General features: G+C 48.1%; 1 protein-coding gene across 4 annotated transcripts in view; it reads left to right on the forward strand.

The window, feature by feature from the left end:
- The window catches only part of EGFL6 (EGF like domain multiple 6), a 105,618-nt gene that overhangs the window by 73,066 nt on the left and 18,531 nt on the right, over positions 1 to 14,021 (forward strand). For 3 of the 4 annotated variants that reach the window (XM_066578085.1, XM_066578077.1, XM_066578062.1), the window contains one exon: positions 5,464 to 5,541. The exons of the other annotated variant lie outside the window; for it this stretch is intronic. In XM_066578085.1, the coding sequence (XP_066434182.1) occupies positions 5,464 to 5,541 (78 nt within the window). The remainder of the gene's footprint in view (positions 1 to 5,463; positions 5,542 to 14,021) is intronic. 4 annotated transcript variants of the gene reach the window in all.

Genomic DNA, 14,021 nt, shown 5'->3' on the forward strand with positions numbered 1-14,021 from the left:
TAAGGGTTAAGTCCAGTAGCAGTTTCATAATTAAAAACATGGCTAAATCCACACCATTTAGGTGCATATTAGACCACTGCAGATTTTGTGCATATTTTGATTGGTCAGATTTGCAGAAAGCCCACAGAGTGAATATGCTATGTGTGAGGTTGACTTTACAGCTACTAAAATCTCATCTACACTGCCCAGTAGTTATCTAGTCCACTGCTTGATAATGTTATGTGTGTTTACAGACAGTTAGGAAGCAGAATTTGCTGTTTTTGCATGTTCAGTGTTTAGAGCACAGCATAACAGAAGGCTCCTCCAAGCAGCTCAGAGAGAACTGAAAACTAGAGATATGCCTGCAAAGGGGAAAGGTGGATGAAAATGCCATATAGAAATCATGTAATTGTCAAAATCAACACTACAATAAGGGGGCGTAATCTGAGATTAGTTGGGGGGAGAGATGAAAAGCAATGTCAGAAATTAATATTTTACTGAGTATCAGATGCTTGGAACAAACTTCCAGCAGATGTGGTTGGGAAATCAATAGTAAGTGAATGTGAACATGCCTGGGAAAAGCGCATAAGGAAATAATATAAGGGCAGACTAGAGGGGCCATGTGGTCTTTTCTACCATCAGTCTTCTAGGGTTTTTTTCACATAAACAGAGACACCCTAGGTTATGGGCTCTATCTGGTATTGCAGCTGATTCTCATTCCAGGGAATGAAGCTGAGCTGCAATATCATGCACATCCCATAGAAAAGAGTGGTGCTGTTTCTTGGAAATTAGTAGACCCTTTTCTGTAACCCGGGATAACACTTTTAACCCTTTCATGTCATGGGTGGGAAGGGGTTGCTGGGCAATGCCGTAACATTTACAGCATATGGATGGAGCAGGCACAGCTCTCCACAGCAGGATTCTGGCATCCTGATGAAATGGTGGGGATCGTTGAGAACACTAGTTCCCACTGTTACCCTCTTTTATGCTGTGATCAATGTTGATTTGTTGATTGCAGCATTTACAAAGTTAACAGACATAAAAAGCTTCCCTTGTTACATCAGCAGCCCTCTATCATGATTTCACAGAGGGTTGATGGGTTGCCTTGGCAGCTGTAGGACGATGGCCTCAAGGTCTGCCATGGCTTCCAATGTACATGAATAGCAAGAATATCCATAAGATTCCAAATTCCAGTCCCCTACGAATGCCTGAAAAGGTGAAGAAAAATAAGAATGGTGAAAAAAACCCAATACAACACTTTTCCCCTTACTGTTTTGAAAAATATACGAGGGGCTGCTGATAAGTCTTTGGCTTTATCCAGAAAGAAACGAGATAGGAAGATGAAACTTTACATTTATTCCACATACTCTCCATTGATGCCAACACACTTCTTACATCGGTATTCCAAGTTCTGTAAACCTTGCAAAAGGAAGGATTTCAGTTGTGCCTCAAACCAGTCATCCGTAGCAGCCATGGCATCAGAAATGGTGTGAAATTTGGTACCCTTGAGGTGTTTCTTCAGGTTTGGAAACAGATGATAGTCGGAGGGAGCTAGATCTGGTGATTAAGGTGGGTGGTCAACCAGTTGGAAGCCTAGCTCCACCAGTTTCGCCGTGGTCGCTTGTGCAGTGTGAGCGGAGGCGTTGTCTTGCAGGAACAAGATTCCTTTAGACAGCTTGCCGCACCTTTTGGCCTTCAGAGCTGCCTTCAATTGGTCCAAAAGTTCAATGTAATTCCTTGCATTGATGGTGGAACCATTTTGAAGGTAGTCCACTAGCAGCACTCCCTCCTTATCACAGAACACAGACACCATCACCTTAGTGGCAGATTTCTGCACCCTGAACTTCTTTGGGCGAGGAGAACCACTGTGCCTCCACTCTTTTGACTGCTCCTTGGTTTCAGGGTCCTACAAATAAATCCTGGTCTCATCCATAGTGACCATTCGATCCAGGAAGTTCTTATCAGTCTGGAAACGCTGACAAATGGGCCAGGAAGTTTTCACTCGCATGCTTTTCTGATCTGTTGTCAAACATTTGGGGACTCACTTTGCAGATAGCTTCTTCATGTTCAAATGTTCACAGATAATGACACAAACACGTTCATGAGAAATCCCCATGATATCTGGTATTCCTTTAGCTGAAATTGGCTGATTCTCCAGTATGAGGTTGTGCACAGCATCAACGATCTCCAGAACAACAACCTCTCTCGGTCGTCTAGGACGTTCCTCATCATTGGTGCTGAAGTGGCCCGTTTTAAATTTGGCAACCCAGTTCTTAACTGTAGAATATGAAGGGCATTGATCCCCCAATGTCGGCGACATATCACCATGAATATCCTTTGCGGACTTTCCTTGCAGAACAAGAATTTTATCACTCCTCTGCTCTCACTTGCGGTGAATATCGCCTTAGACTCCGCCATTTTGTTTTCATCGGATGTAACATTCGTTACCATAGAAACAAAAAAAGAACACACAGCCAAAGACAGCAAATGCTATAAAAAAGAAAAAAAAACTGAGCCAAAATGTTTTTACTTTTGCTTATTTCGCCTCCCCAAAAAAACACAATAAAGAAGGGATCAAACAAGTCATGTATGAACCCCAAAATGGTACCAATAAAAACTACAGCTCATCACACAAAAAACAAGCAGCTCTGTCAATAGAAAAATAAAAAATACGTTATGGGGTCTTTGAATGCTAGGATGCAAAAGTAAAAAAAGTTTTTTTATTGTAAAAAAGATAAACCTAAAAAAAATTGTCACTTATACTAACTACAAAGTGAACACCGTTCAAAAAATTTGAATTAATGCTTTTTTAACCTGCCTCCCCAAAATTATTAATAGAAGTTATTGAAAACATATATACTGCAAAATGGTGCCAATAAAAACTACAGCACGCCATGCAACGAACAAGCCCTCATATGGCTACGGTGACAAAAAAAGTTCTGGCTTTTGAAAAGTGTAGATTCCCCCACACACACACACACACCCTACCAAAAAAAAAAAAACTTCATTCACATTCGTCCCAATGCTCTGGTGGTCCCCGCTGGTATGTAATCTGTTGGGGCGATGACGTGCTACACATCCAGGTAACCCGCTGCAGCCAAGCACTGGCTACAGCGGTTTTGTACCCTACATGCAAGCATCACCCAGTGTCCATGGAGTGCTATCTCAGCCACATTCAAACCGGACAGTGGAGGCCATCCACCTGACAAATTACTAGTATGGGGTGCTAGAACTAATGGCACTAATTCCTGGTGTACATGGGGTCTAGAAGAAAAAACAAACAATGAAATGAGTGAAGCGGCATTTGTAAAGATGCAGCCAGTGTCAGTGCTGTGAGGACGTGACAGGTCCTCGTTAAGATGCAGCCAGTGTCAGTGCTGTGAGGACGTGATAGGTCCTCGTTAAGATGCAGTCAGTGTCAGTGCTGTGAGGACGTGACAGGTCCTCCTTAAGCTGCAGTGTTTGGCAGAACAGATATAGTTTAGGGATTCTGGTAGGAGAGTACAATAACTTCTTTATTAAATAAAACACTTAATGTGTTTAATGCGAGATCCCACATGATACAATTAGCTCTTGGCACTACACTATCTATTCTCACATTGCACAGCTTTCCTTGGCAATAGTTCCATAAGTGTTGAGTTAATTCATCTGATGGATTGTTCAGAAATACAGTCTACTAAACATAGGAAACAGAAGCCAGACTTGTGCAATTGGTCTCTTCGTATCAGACCATGTAAGGAAAGAAGAAAGTCTGTGCTTGCAAACTTAATGCATATTTGTTGGAAGGCAGAACCTGCTTTAACCCAGATTCTGCATCCGATGACTTCCTGTGTGGTCTAGGTGTAAATGTTTCCAAGTATGTTTATTAATGTAACGGGAGATCTCACTGCAATATTAATGTCAAACAAGAAAGATAAAAGCTTCGGAATGATAAATAACTGGCAGCAAGCATTGTTACTTACACCACTTCATGCCAACCGGACAGCGGAGAACAGAATGTAGGGTCTCTGTCTATATTTTACTACTGTGAGGCCAGTAATTGGCATGAGCGGTCACGTGTGTCCAACGTGACATCAGTACTTCAGCACAAACTCCGGCAGGGAGACAGCCGCAATGGAATGGCAGGGGATCGAAAAGGTAAGTATTGCTATTATTATTATTTTATTCTGCTTCCCACCATTAAAGCGGTTGTCTCGCGAAAGCAAGCGGGGTTATACACTTCTGTATGGCCATATTAATGCACTTTGTAATATACATCATGCATTAAATATGAGCCATACAGAAGTTATTCACTTATCTGCTCCATTGCTAGCGTCCTCGTCGCCATGGTGCCGTCTAATTCTGATGTCTTCTTGCTGTTTTAGACGCGCTTGCGCTGTGCGGTCTTCTTCCTGGTGAATGGGGCCGCTCGTGCCAGAGAGCTGGTCCTCGTAGCTCCGCCCCGTCACGTGTGCCGATTCCAGCCAATCAGGAGGCTGGAATCGGCAATGGACCGCACAGAGCCCACGGTGCACCATGGGAGAAGACCCCCGGTGCATCGTGGGTGAAGATCCCGGCGGCCATCTTGGTGAAGGAAGAAGAAGGAAGACGTTGCAGAGCGGGGATTCGGGTAAGTAATAAAAAAAATTTTTTTTAACACATCCTTTGGGGTTGTCCTGCGCCGAACAGGGGGCCTATGGAGGAAAAAAAAAAAAACGTTTCGGCGCGAGACAACCCCTTTAAGTCTAAGTTTTTATTGGCCTGCACAACCCCAGGGTGTACCTCCTTGATGGTAAGTTGCTGCCCCCTTGAGATGAAACTTGGCCAGTATACCCAAGGAGGAGTAACTTCAAGGACACGGGGAGTTGCAATTCAGGTTTACTTTCACAATATAAGGCCACTTTCACACATACGCCACAGTAATTATGGTATAATGCTCCCATTGACTTCAATAGGGGCCTCGCAAACATGCGCTCTGACGGTTACCGCACGTCATCACCCATCAGAATGATGGGGTGCGCTAAAACCCGCTGTTGGGTGCAGTAACTTGCATCCAAAAGTGGTGGTAAAAGCACAGCATTTTGCTGACTGCATGTGTGAGCATGGCCTAAGTGTTTTGCATCTGCATAACAGAAGCACAGTATGCTTCATGGTTCTCGCTGAGAAGTACAACACCTGATCAGCAAAATGAGGTATTTTACAGATGGCTGGTGGTTCTTATTCTCTTTCTCCGTAGTTCTCAATATCTTGCCGTCTTGTTACTTTTTGCCTTTCTTGATCCCAGGATCATCTGGCCTATTTACTGTTTCCTAGCAGGGCTGGTTCTAGGTGCATGTGGGTTCTCAAGGGACAGAGTGAGACCCCTGTGTAATAGACCCCTCAATTCCATGGAGTCCTGACATTTGCCCAGGTAGTGCTGAGGCTCGACCTCCATTGTAGGATTGTTGGCTTGCTTTGGGAAGACTATGGGTGGACATAATATATATTTAACCTATTTTCCATTAGCCTTACAGGTTAAGAGAGAGGAGCCTGCTTTTAGGGCAAGTCTTCTAGGTCAGAAGGCCACTTCCTTAAAATCAGAAGGTAATGTTCAATTTACATTTACATATTAGTATATTTTCTCTCTAAAAGAGAATGTTGATTGTTATCAATTAAAGAGGCATTTCCACGTTAGTAGTCTGGTATCTTACTACATAAATGTAAGATTCATACACTATGTGTAGGTTTGATTGCAGAGCTCTGCCTAATTACCCAAAGAGTAAATAAATACCTTGGATCATTAAGTAGGTTTTTTTTGTCCAAAATTCTGTGCGGATTTGTTTCTTAAGTGGTTGAAGGTCTGTTGCTCCGATGCAGCATTACAAACATGTTTAAAACATTTCTGTATAAATCTGTCAATTTACCCGAGCCATGTGGGAAAAGCGGGTGAGGAGCCACTAGGATGACTTTTCCCAGCTGCTTTTTAACCCCTTAAGGACCAGGCTGTTTTGTATCTTAAAGGGGTTGTCCCGAGGCAAAATCAAAATTTTTTTCTCTGCCGAGTCCCCCTTCTACAGCAAACATCACAATGTACCCGCGGAAAGCGTTTTTAAAGATGGTTTCTACTCACCAATTCAGCGTTACATGAACTTATAAAATTCTTCTTTCAAGATGGCCGCCGGTCCTTTCCCAAAGGTGCACCGCGGTTTTCTCCCATGGTGCACCGCGGGTCTTCTCCCATGGTGCACCGTAGATTTCTTCTCCAGTCTTGAGTCTCCACACGCCCCCCCTTCCCCCTCCCCCCCCGCGGTGAGATTGGGGGAGCCGTGCAGGTGTCATGGCAGCCGGGGGCCTAATGAAAGGCCCCAGGGCTGCCTTACCAGACTGCCTATCAAGCCATCCCCTTGGGGTGGCTTCATAGACTGCCTGTCAAAAAGCAGTATGACGTAATGCTATAGTATTATGTCATACTGCAGGAGCGATCAAAGCATCGCATGTTAAAGTCCCCCAGGGGGACTTCAAAGTAATGTTAAAAAAGTTTAAATCACCCCCCTTTTGCCATATCTATTATTAAAAAATCTAAATCATGCAATAAAAATATGTATTTGGTATCGCTGCGTCCGTAAAAGTCCGAACTATCAAAGTAGTGCATTATTTTTCCCGCACGGTGAACGTTGTCCGAAAAATAAAATAAAGAACGCCAGAAATGCACTTTTTTAGTTACCCTGTCTCCCAGAAAAAACGCAATAAAAAACGATAGGAGCCCCAGTTACAGAGAAAACATCCCCTGTAGTGACATTAGCCACTGGCAGAGCTGGTCAGGGTGTAGTACAACCCTGCAGCTCTGCTACAGTAGGGAATCCTGGTGGTCCCATGACCCCCCCCCCCCCCCCGGCTCCCGTATTGAAAGTTACACATCCACTTTCACTTTTTAGTACACAGCGCTCATCAAGTGCTGTGTACTCGCGGAAGGAAAAGGCTTAAATCCCTGCTGTAATTTTACATATAGCTAGGCTTTAAGCCCAGGATCAGGGGCTGTATATTTACTGTGCCTGGACCTAAACAGGTTAAAGTATATTTTCTTTAAAAGGTAGCAGCATTTCAGAGTTGGGATTTCGTGCTACGGTGCTTCCCTGAAAATAAGCCCTACCATAATTTTTGGTTATTTTTGGGGATGCTTGAAATATAAGCCCTACCCTGAAAATAAGTCATAGCTAGACTACATTAAAAAAATTAATACATTAACTAGCAGGTGCGGTCTGGATCCCTCCAGCTGAGAGCAGCTAATCACAGCTGTTACGTTGGCTCAACGAGCATTGCATTGATTAGCATTGAGAGCAGCGACTTTATGAACGCCACAACTAGGAAGTAATGTTCTGTCGGCGGCTGAGGAGTGTAGGAGCCCCAGAACTTTGCAAACCAGTGGGAGGGACATGGACATCCCCCGAAAATAAGACCTGCTGCCTCTTTTGGGGCAAAAATTAATATAAGGCAGGGCCTTATTTTGGGGGAAACACGGTACCTGTAGTATGGACAGCATAATACTCAACTATTTGCTGTTTGGGGAGGTGAAGAGGAGTTTGGGTATGTATTTTTAATCTTCACCCACTCTCACGTTCCCACAGTGTCCACCGGTGAAGTGCCCTTCACTTATGGTGCTGTTCCGAGGTGACAATTTCCTTTTACCTTTTTAACACCAGAGATTTATAACTTTTATTTTAGTTCTTTCGTCCCTGCCTTCCAAGAACCACAACTTTTTAATTTTTCCATTGACATACCTCAAACCCCATTAAATTCGACGTAACACAGTTAGCTCCTATACTCCCTCTAGTGGACGCTGCAGGCAGTTGTCAGGATATCTTTTAAAACCATGACTATACGGGCGATTAGAAGCTTTGTATCAGGAAATGGGAGCAGTCACTATTATGGTAAAATCACATGTGACCGTTTTGTTGCAGAAATTTCTGCAGCAAATCTGTGAATGAATGCTAATAAAAATGCATTAAGAAATGAATAGAGATGAGCGAACACCAAAATGTTCGGGTGTTCGTTATTCGGAACGAACTTCCCGCGATGTTCGAGGGTTCGTTTCGAACAACGAACCCCATTGAAGTCAATGGGCGACCAGAACATTTTTGTATTTCGCCGATGCTCGCTAAGGTTTTCATGTGTGAAAATCTGGGCAATTCAAGAAAGTGATGGGAACGACACAGCAACGGATAGGGCAGGCGAGGGGCTACATGTTGGGCTGCATCTCAAGTTCACAGGTCCCACTATTAAGCCACAATAGCGGCAAGAGTGGGCCCCCCCCCCCCTCCTAACAACTTTTACTTCTGAAAAGCCCTCATTAGCAATGCATACCTTAGCTAAGCACCACACTACCTCCAACAAAGCACAATCACTGCCTGCATGACACTCCACTGCCACTTCTCCTGGGTTACATGCTGCCCAACCCCCCCCACCACCACCACAGCGCACACCAAAGTGTCCCTGCGCAGCCTTCAGCTGCCCTCATGCCACACCACCCTCATGTCTATTTATAAGTGCGTCTGCCATGAGGAGGAACCGCAGGCACACACTGCAGAGGGTTGGCACGGCTAGGCAGCGACCCTCTTTAAAAGGGGCGGGGCGATAGCCCACAATGCTGTACAGAAGCAATGAGAAATAGAATCCTGTGCCACCGCCATCAGGAGCTGCACACGTGGGCATAGCAATGGGGAACCTATGTGCCACACACTATTCATTCTGTCAAGGTGTCTGCATGCCCCAGTTAGACCGGGCTTTTTAATTCATAGACACAGGCAGGTACAACTCCCTATTGTGAAGTCCCTGTCGACCGACAGCATGGGTGGCTCCCTGGAACCCACCGGCGGTACACAAAAATATCCCATTGCATTGCCCAACACAGCTGAGGTAGTAATGTCGTGCGTAATAGAGGTGGGCTTCGGCCCACACTGCATGCCCCAGTCTGACTGGGGTTCTTTAGAAGTGGACACATGTAGGTTACACTCCCTGTGGACCCACTGCCTGGGTGGGTGCCAGGAAGCCACCGGCGGTACATAGAAATATCCCATTGCATTGCCCAACACAGCTGAGGTAGTAATGTCGTGCGTAATACAGGTGGGCTTCGGCCCACACTGCATGCCCCAGTCAGACTGGGGTTCTTTACAAGTGGACACATGTAGGTTACACTCCCTGTGGATCCACTGCCTGGGTGGGTGCCAGGAAGCCACCGGCGGTACATAGAAATATCCCATTGCATTGCCCAACACAGCTGAGGTAGTAATGTCGTGCGTAATACAGGTGGGCTTCGGCCCACACTGCATGCCCCAGTCAGACTGGGGTTCTTTACAAGTGGACACATGTAGGTTACACTCCGTGTGCACCTACAGCATGGGTGGCTCCCTGGAACCCACCGGCGGTACATAGAAATATCCCATTGCATTGCCCAACACAGCTGAGGTAGTAATGTCGTGCTTAATGCAGGTGGGCTAAAAATTTATTTGATTACACTGTAGGCGAGGGCCCACAAAAATTGCTGTATCAACAGTACTAATGTACATCCCAAAAATTGGCCATGGCCAGCCAAGAGGGCAGGTGAAACCCATTAATTGCTTTGGTTAATGTGGCTTAAGTGGTAACTAGGCCTGGAGGCAGCCCAGTGTAACAAAAAATTGGTTCAAGTTACAGTTCCAACGCTTTTAAGAGCATTGAAACTTTTAAAAATTGTTTAGAAAAATTATTTGAGTGAGCCTTGTGGCCCTAAGAAAAATTGCCCGTTCAGCGTGATTACGTGAGGTTTCAGGAGGAGTAGCAGGAGGAGGAGGAGGAGGAATATTAGACACAGATTGATGAAGCAGAAATGTCCCCGTTTTGGATGGTGAGAGAGAACGTAGCTTCCATCCGCGGGTGTAGCCTACGTATTGCTTACGTATCGCTGCTGTCCGCTGGTGGAGAACAGAAGTCTGGGGAAATCCAGCCTTTGTTCATCTTGATGAGTGTAAGCCTGTCGGCACTGTGGGTTGACAAGCGGCTACGCTTATCTGTGATGATTCCCCCAGCCGCACTAAACACCCTCTCCGACAAGACGCTAGCCGCAGGACAAGCAAGCACCTCCAGGGCATACAGCGCTAGTTCAGGCCACGTGTCCAGCTTCGACACCCAGTAGTTGTAGGGGGCAGAGGCGTCACCGAGGATGGTCGTGCGATCGGCTACGTACTCCCTCACCATCCTTTTACAGTGCTCCCGCCGACTCAGCCTTGACTGGGGAGCGGTGACACAGTCTTGGTGGGGAGCCATAAAGCTGGCCAGGCCCTTAAAGACTGTTGCACTGCCTGGGATGTACATGCTGCTCTATCTCCGCACCTCCCCTGCTACCTTGCCCTCGGTACTGCGCCTTCTGCCACTAGCGCTGTCGGATGGGAATTTTACCATCAGCTTGTCCGCAAGGGTCCTGTGGTATAGCAACACTCTCGAACCCCTTTCCTCTTCGGGAATGAGAGTGGGCAGGTTCTCCTTATAGCGTGGGTCGAGCAGTGTGTACACCCAGTAATCCGTTGTGGCCAGAATGCGTGTAACGCGAGGGTCACGAGAAAGGCATCCTAACATGAAGTCAGCCATGTGTGCCAGGGTACCTGTACGCAACACATGGCTGTCTTCACTAGGAAGATCACTTTCAGGATCCTCCTCCTCCTCCTCCTCCTCCTCCTCAGGCCATACACGCTGAAAGGATGACAGGCAAGCAGCATGGGTACCGTCATAAGTGGGCCAAGCTGTCTCTTCCCCCTCCTCCTCATCCTTCTCATGCTCCTCCTCCTCCTCCTGAACACGCTGAGATATAGACAGGAGGGTGCTCTGACTATCCAGCGACATACTGTCTTCCCCCCGGCTCTGTTTCCGAGCGCAAAGCGTCTGCCTTTATGCCTTGCAGGGAACTTCTCAAGATGCATAGCAGAGGAATGGTGACGCTAATGATTGCAGCATCGCCGCTCACCACCTGGGTAGACTCCTCAAATTTTCCAAGGACCTGGCAGATGGCTGCCAACCAGGGCCACTCTTCTGTAAATAATTGAGGAGGCTGACTCCCACTGCGCCGCGCAAGTTGGAGTTGGTATTCCACTATAGCTCTACGCTGCTCATAGAGTCTGGCCAACATGTGGAGCGTAGAGTTCCACTGTGTGGGCACGTCGCACAGCAGTCGGTGCACTGGCGATGTTGCAGTGTCCGCAGGGTGGCAGCGTGCGTGTGGGATTTGCGGAAATGTGCGCAGAGCTGGCGCACCTTTCCGAGCAGGTATGACAAGTGGGGGTAGCTTTTCAGAAAGCGCTGAACCACCAAATTAAAGACATGGGCCAGGCATGGCACGTGCGTGAGGCTGCCGAGCTGCAGAGCCGCCACCAGCTTACGGCCGTTGTCACACACGACCATGCCCGGTTGGAGGCTCAGCGGCGCAAGCCAGCGGTCGGTCTGCTGTGTCAGACCCTGCAGCAGTTCGTGGGCCGTGTGCCTCTTATCGCCTAAGCTGAGTAGTTTCAGCACGGCCTGCTGACGCTTGCCCACCGCTGTGCTGCCACACCGCGCGACACCGACTGCTGGCGACATGCTGCTGCTAACACATCTTGATTGCGAGACAGAGGAGGAGGAGGAGGAGGGTGCTTTAGTGGAGGAAGCATACACCTCCGCAGATACCAGCACCGAGCTGGGGCCCGCAATTCTGGGGGTGGGTAGGACGTGAGCGGTCCCAGGCTCTGACTCTGTCCCAGCCTCCACTAAATTCACCCAATGTGCCGTCAGGGAGATGTAGTGGCCCTGCCCGCCTGTGCTTGTCCACGTGTCCGTTGTTAAGTGGACCATGGCAGTAACCGCGTTGGTGAGGGCGCGTACAATGTTGCGGGAGACGTGGTCGTGCAGGGCTGGGACGGCACATCGGGAAAAGTAGTGGCGACTGGGAACTGAGTAGCGCGGGGCCGCCGCCTCCATGATACTTTTGAAGGACTCAGTTTCCACAACCCTATACGGCAGCATCTCAAGGCTGATGAATTTTGCTATGCGGACGGTTAACGTTTGAGCGTGCGGGTGCGTGGCGGCGTACTTGCGCTTGCGCTCGAACACTTGCGCAAGCGACGGCTGGACGGTGCGCTGAACTACACTGCTGGATGGGGCCGAGGACAGCAGAGATGAGGGTGTGGGTGCAGGCCATGAGGCGGTAGTGCCTGTGTCCTGAGAGGGGGGTTGCATCTCAGTGGCAGGTTGGGGCACAGGGGGAGAGGCAGGGGTGCAAACCGGAGGCGCTGAACGGCCTTCGTCCCACCTTGTGGGGTGCTTGGCCATCATATGTCTGCGCATGGTGGTGGTGGTGAGGCTGTTGGTGTTGGCTCCCCGGCTGAGCTTTGCGCAACCAAGGTTGCACACCACTGTTCGTCGGTCGTCAGGCGTCTCTGTGAAAAACTGCCAGACCTTAGAGCACCTCGGCCTCTGCAGGGTGGCATGGCGCGAGGGGGCGCTTTGGGAAACACTTGGTGGATTATTCGGTCTGGCCCTGCCTCTACCCCTGGCCACCGCACTGCCTCTTGCAACCTGCCCTGCTGATGCCCTTGACTCCCCCTCTGAAGACCTGTCCTCCTGAGTAAGCGTTGCACACCAGGTGGGGTCAGTCACCTCATCGTCCTGCTGCTCTTCCTCCGAATCCTCTGTGCGCTGCTCCCTCGGACTTACTGCCCTTACTACTACCTCACTGCAAGACAACTGTGTCTGATCGTCATCGTCCTCCTCACCCACAGAAAGTTGTTGAGACAGTTGGCGGAAGTCCCCAGCCTCTTCCCCCGGACCCCGGGAACTTTCGAATGGTTGGGCATCAGTGACGATAAACTCCTCTGGTGGGAGAGGAACCGCTGCTGCCCAATCTGAGCAGGGGCCCGAGAACAGTTCCTGGGAGTCTTCCCGCTCCTGAGCAGGTGTCATTGTAGTGGAGTGAGGAGGCTGGGAGGAAGGAGGAGCAGCAGACAGAGGATTCGGATTTGCAGCAGTGGACGGCGCAGAACTGCGTGTTGACGATAGGTTGCTCGAAGCACTTTCTGCCATCCAGGACAGGACCTGCTCACACTGCTCATTTTCTAATAACCGTCTCCCGCGTGGACCCATTAATTGGGCGATGAATGTGGGGACGCCAGAAACGTGCCTCTCTCCTAATCGCGCAGCAGTCGGCTGCGACACACCGGGATCAGGAGCTCGGCCTGTGCCCACACCCTGACTTGGCCCTCCGCGTCCTCGGCCGCGTCCACGTCCTCTAGGCCTACCCCTACCCCTCAGCATGCTGTATTACCAGTGATTTGATTTCACAGGCAGAAATAAATTGGCGCAAGACTGCAGGCCAAATATAATTTTTTCCCTTTTTGGAAAACGAAAGGCCCCACTGCCTCTAGTGAATGAATAATCTAAGTTTAATAACTGTGCTGTGTCCCTGCTAATGTGTCACAGAACGTGAGGGTAGCAGAGTTATTATAACTCTGGCAGAGCAGGTATTTTTTTCTTAATTAAGGAAAGCAAATGGCGAAGCCAGCAGTAAAGCGTAGCTGGGTGCGTCTGATTTTTCAACGTTGTTCACGCAGCTCACACGTGTCCACCGCCCTTAGGACGGACAGAGGCTGGACAAATAGATTTGTTTTCAGTTTTTTTCAACCAAAAGGCAGCACTGCGTATATTCAATGAACATGAGAAGTTTAATAACTGTGCTGTGTCCCTGCTAATGTGTCACAGAACGTGAGGGTAGCAGAGTTATTATAACTCTGGCAGAGCAGGTATTTTTTTCCCAATTAAGGAAAGCAAATGGCGAAGCCAGCAGTAAAGCGTAGCTGGGTGCGTCTGATTTTTCAACGTTGTTCACGCAGCTCACACGTGTCCACAGCCCTTAGGACGGACAGAGGCTGGACAAATAGATTTGTTTTCAGTTTTTTTTTCAACCAAAAGGCAGCACTGCGTATATTCAATGAACATGAGAAGTTTAATAACTGTGCTGTGTCCCTGCTAATGTGTCACAGAACGTGAGGGTAGCAGAGTTATTATAACTCTGGCAGAGCAGGTATTTT

This window comes from Eleutherodactylus coqui, chromosome 1 (genome assembly GCF_035609145.1).
Source record: "Eleutherodactylus coqui strain aEleCoq1 chromosome 1, aEleCoq1.hap1, whole genome shotgun sequence".
Lineage (NCBI taxonomy): Eukaryota > Metazoa > Chordata > Amphibia > Anura > Eleutherodactylidae > Eleutherodactylus > Eleutherodactylus coqui.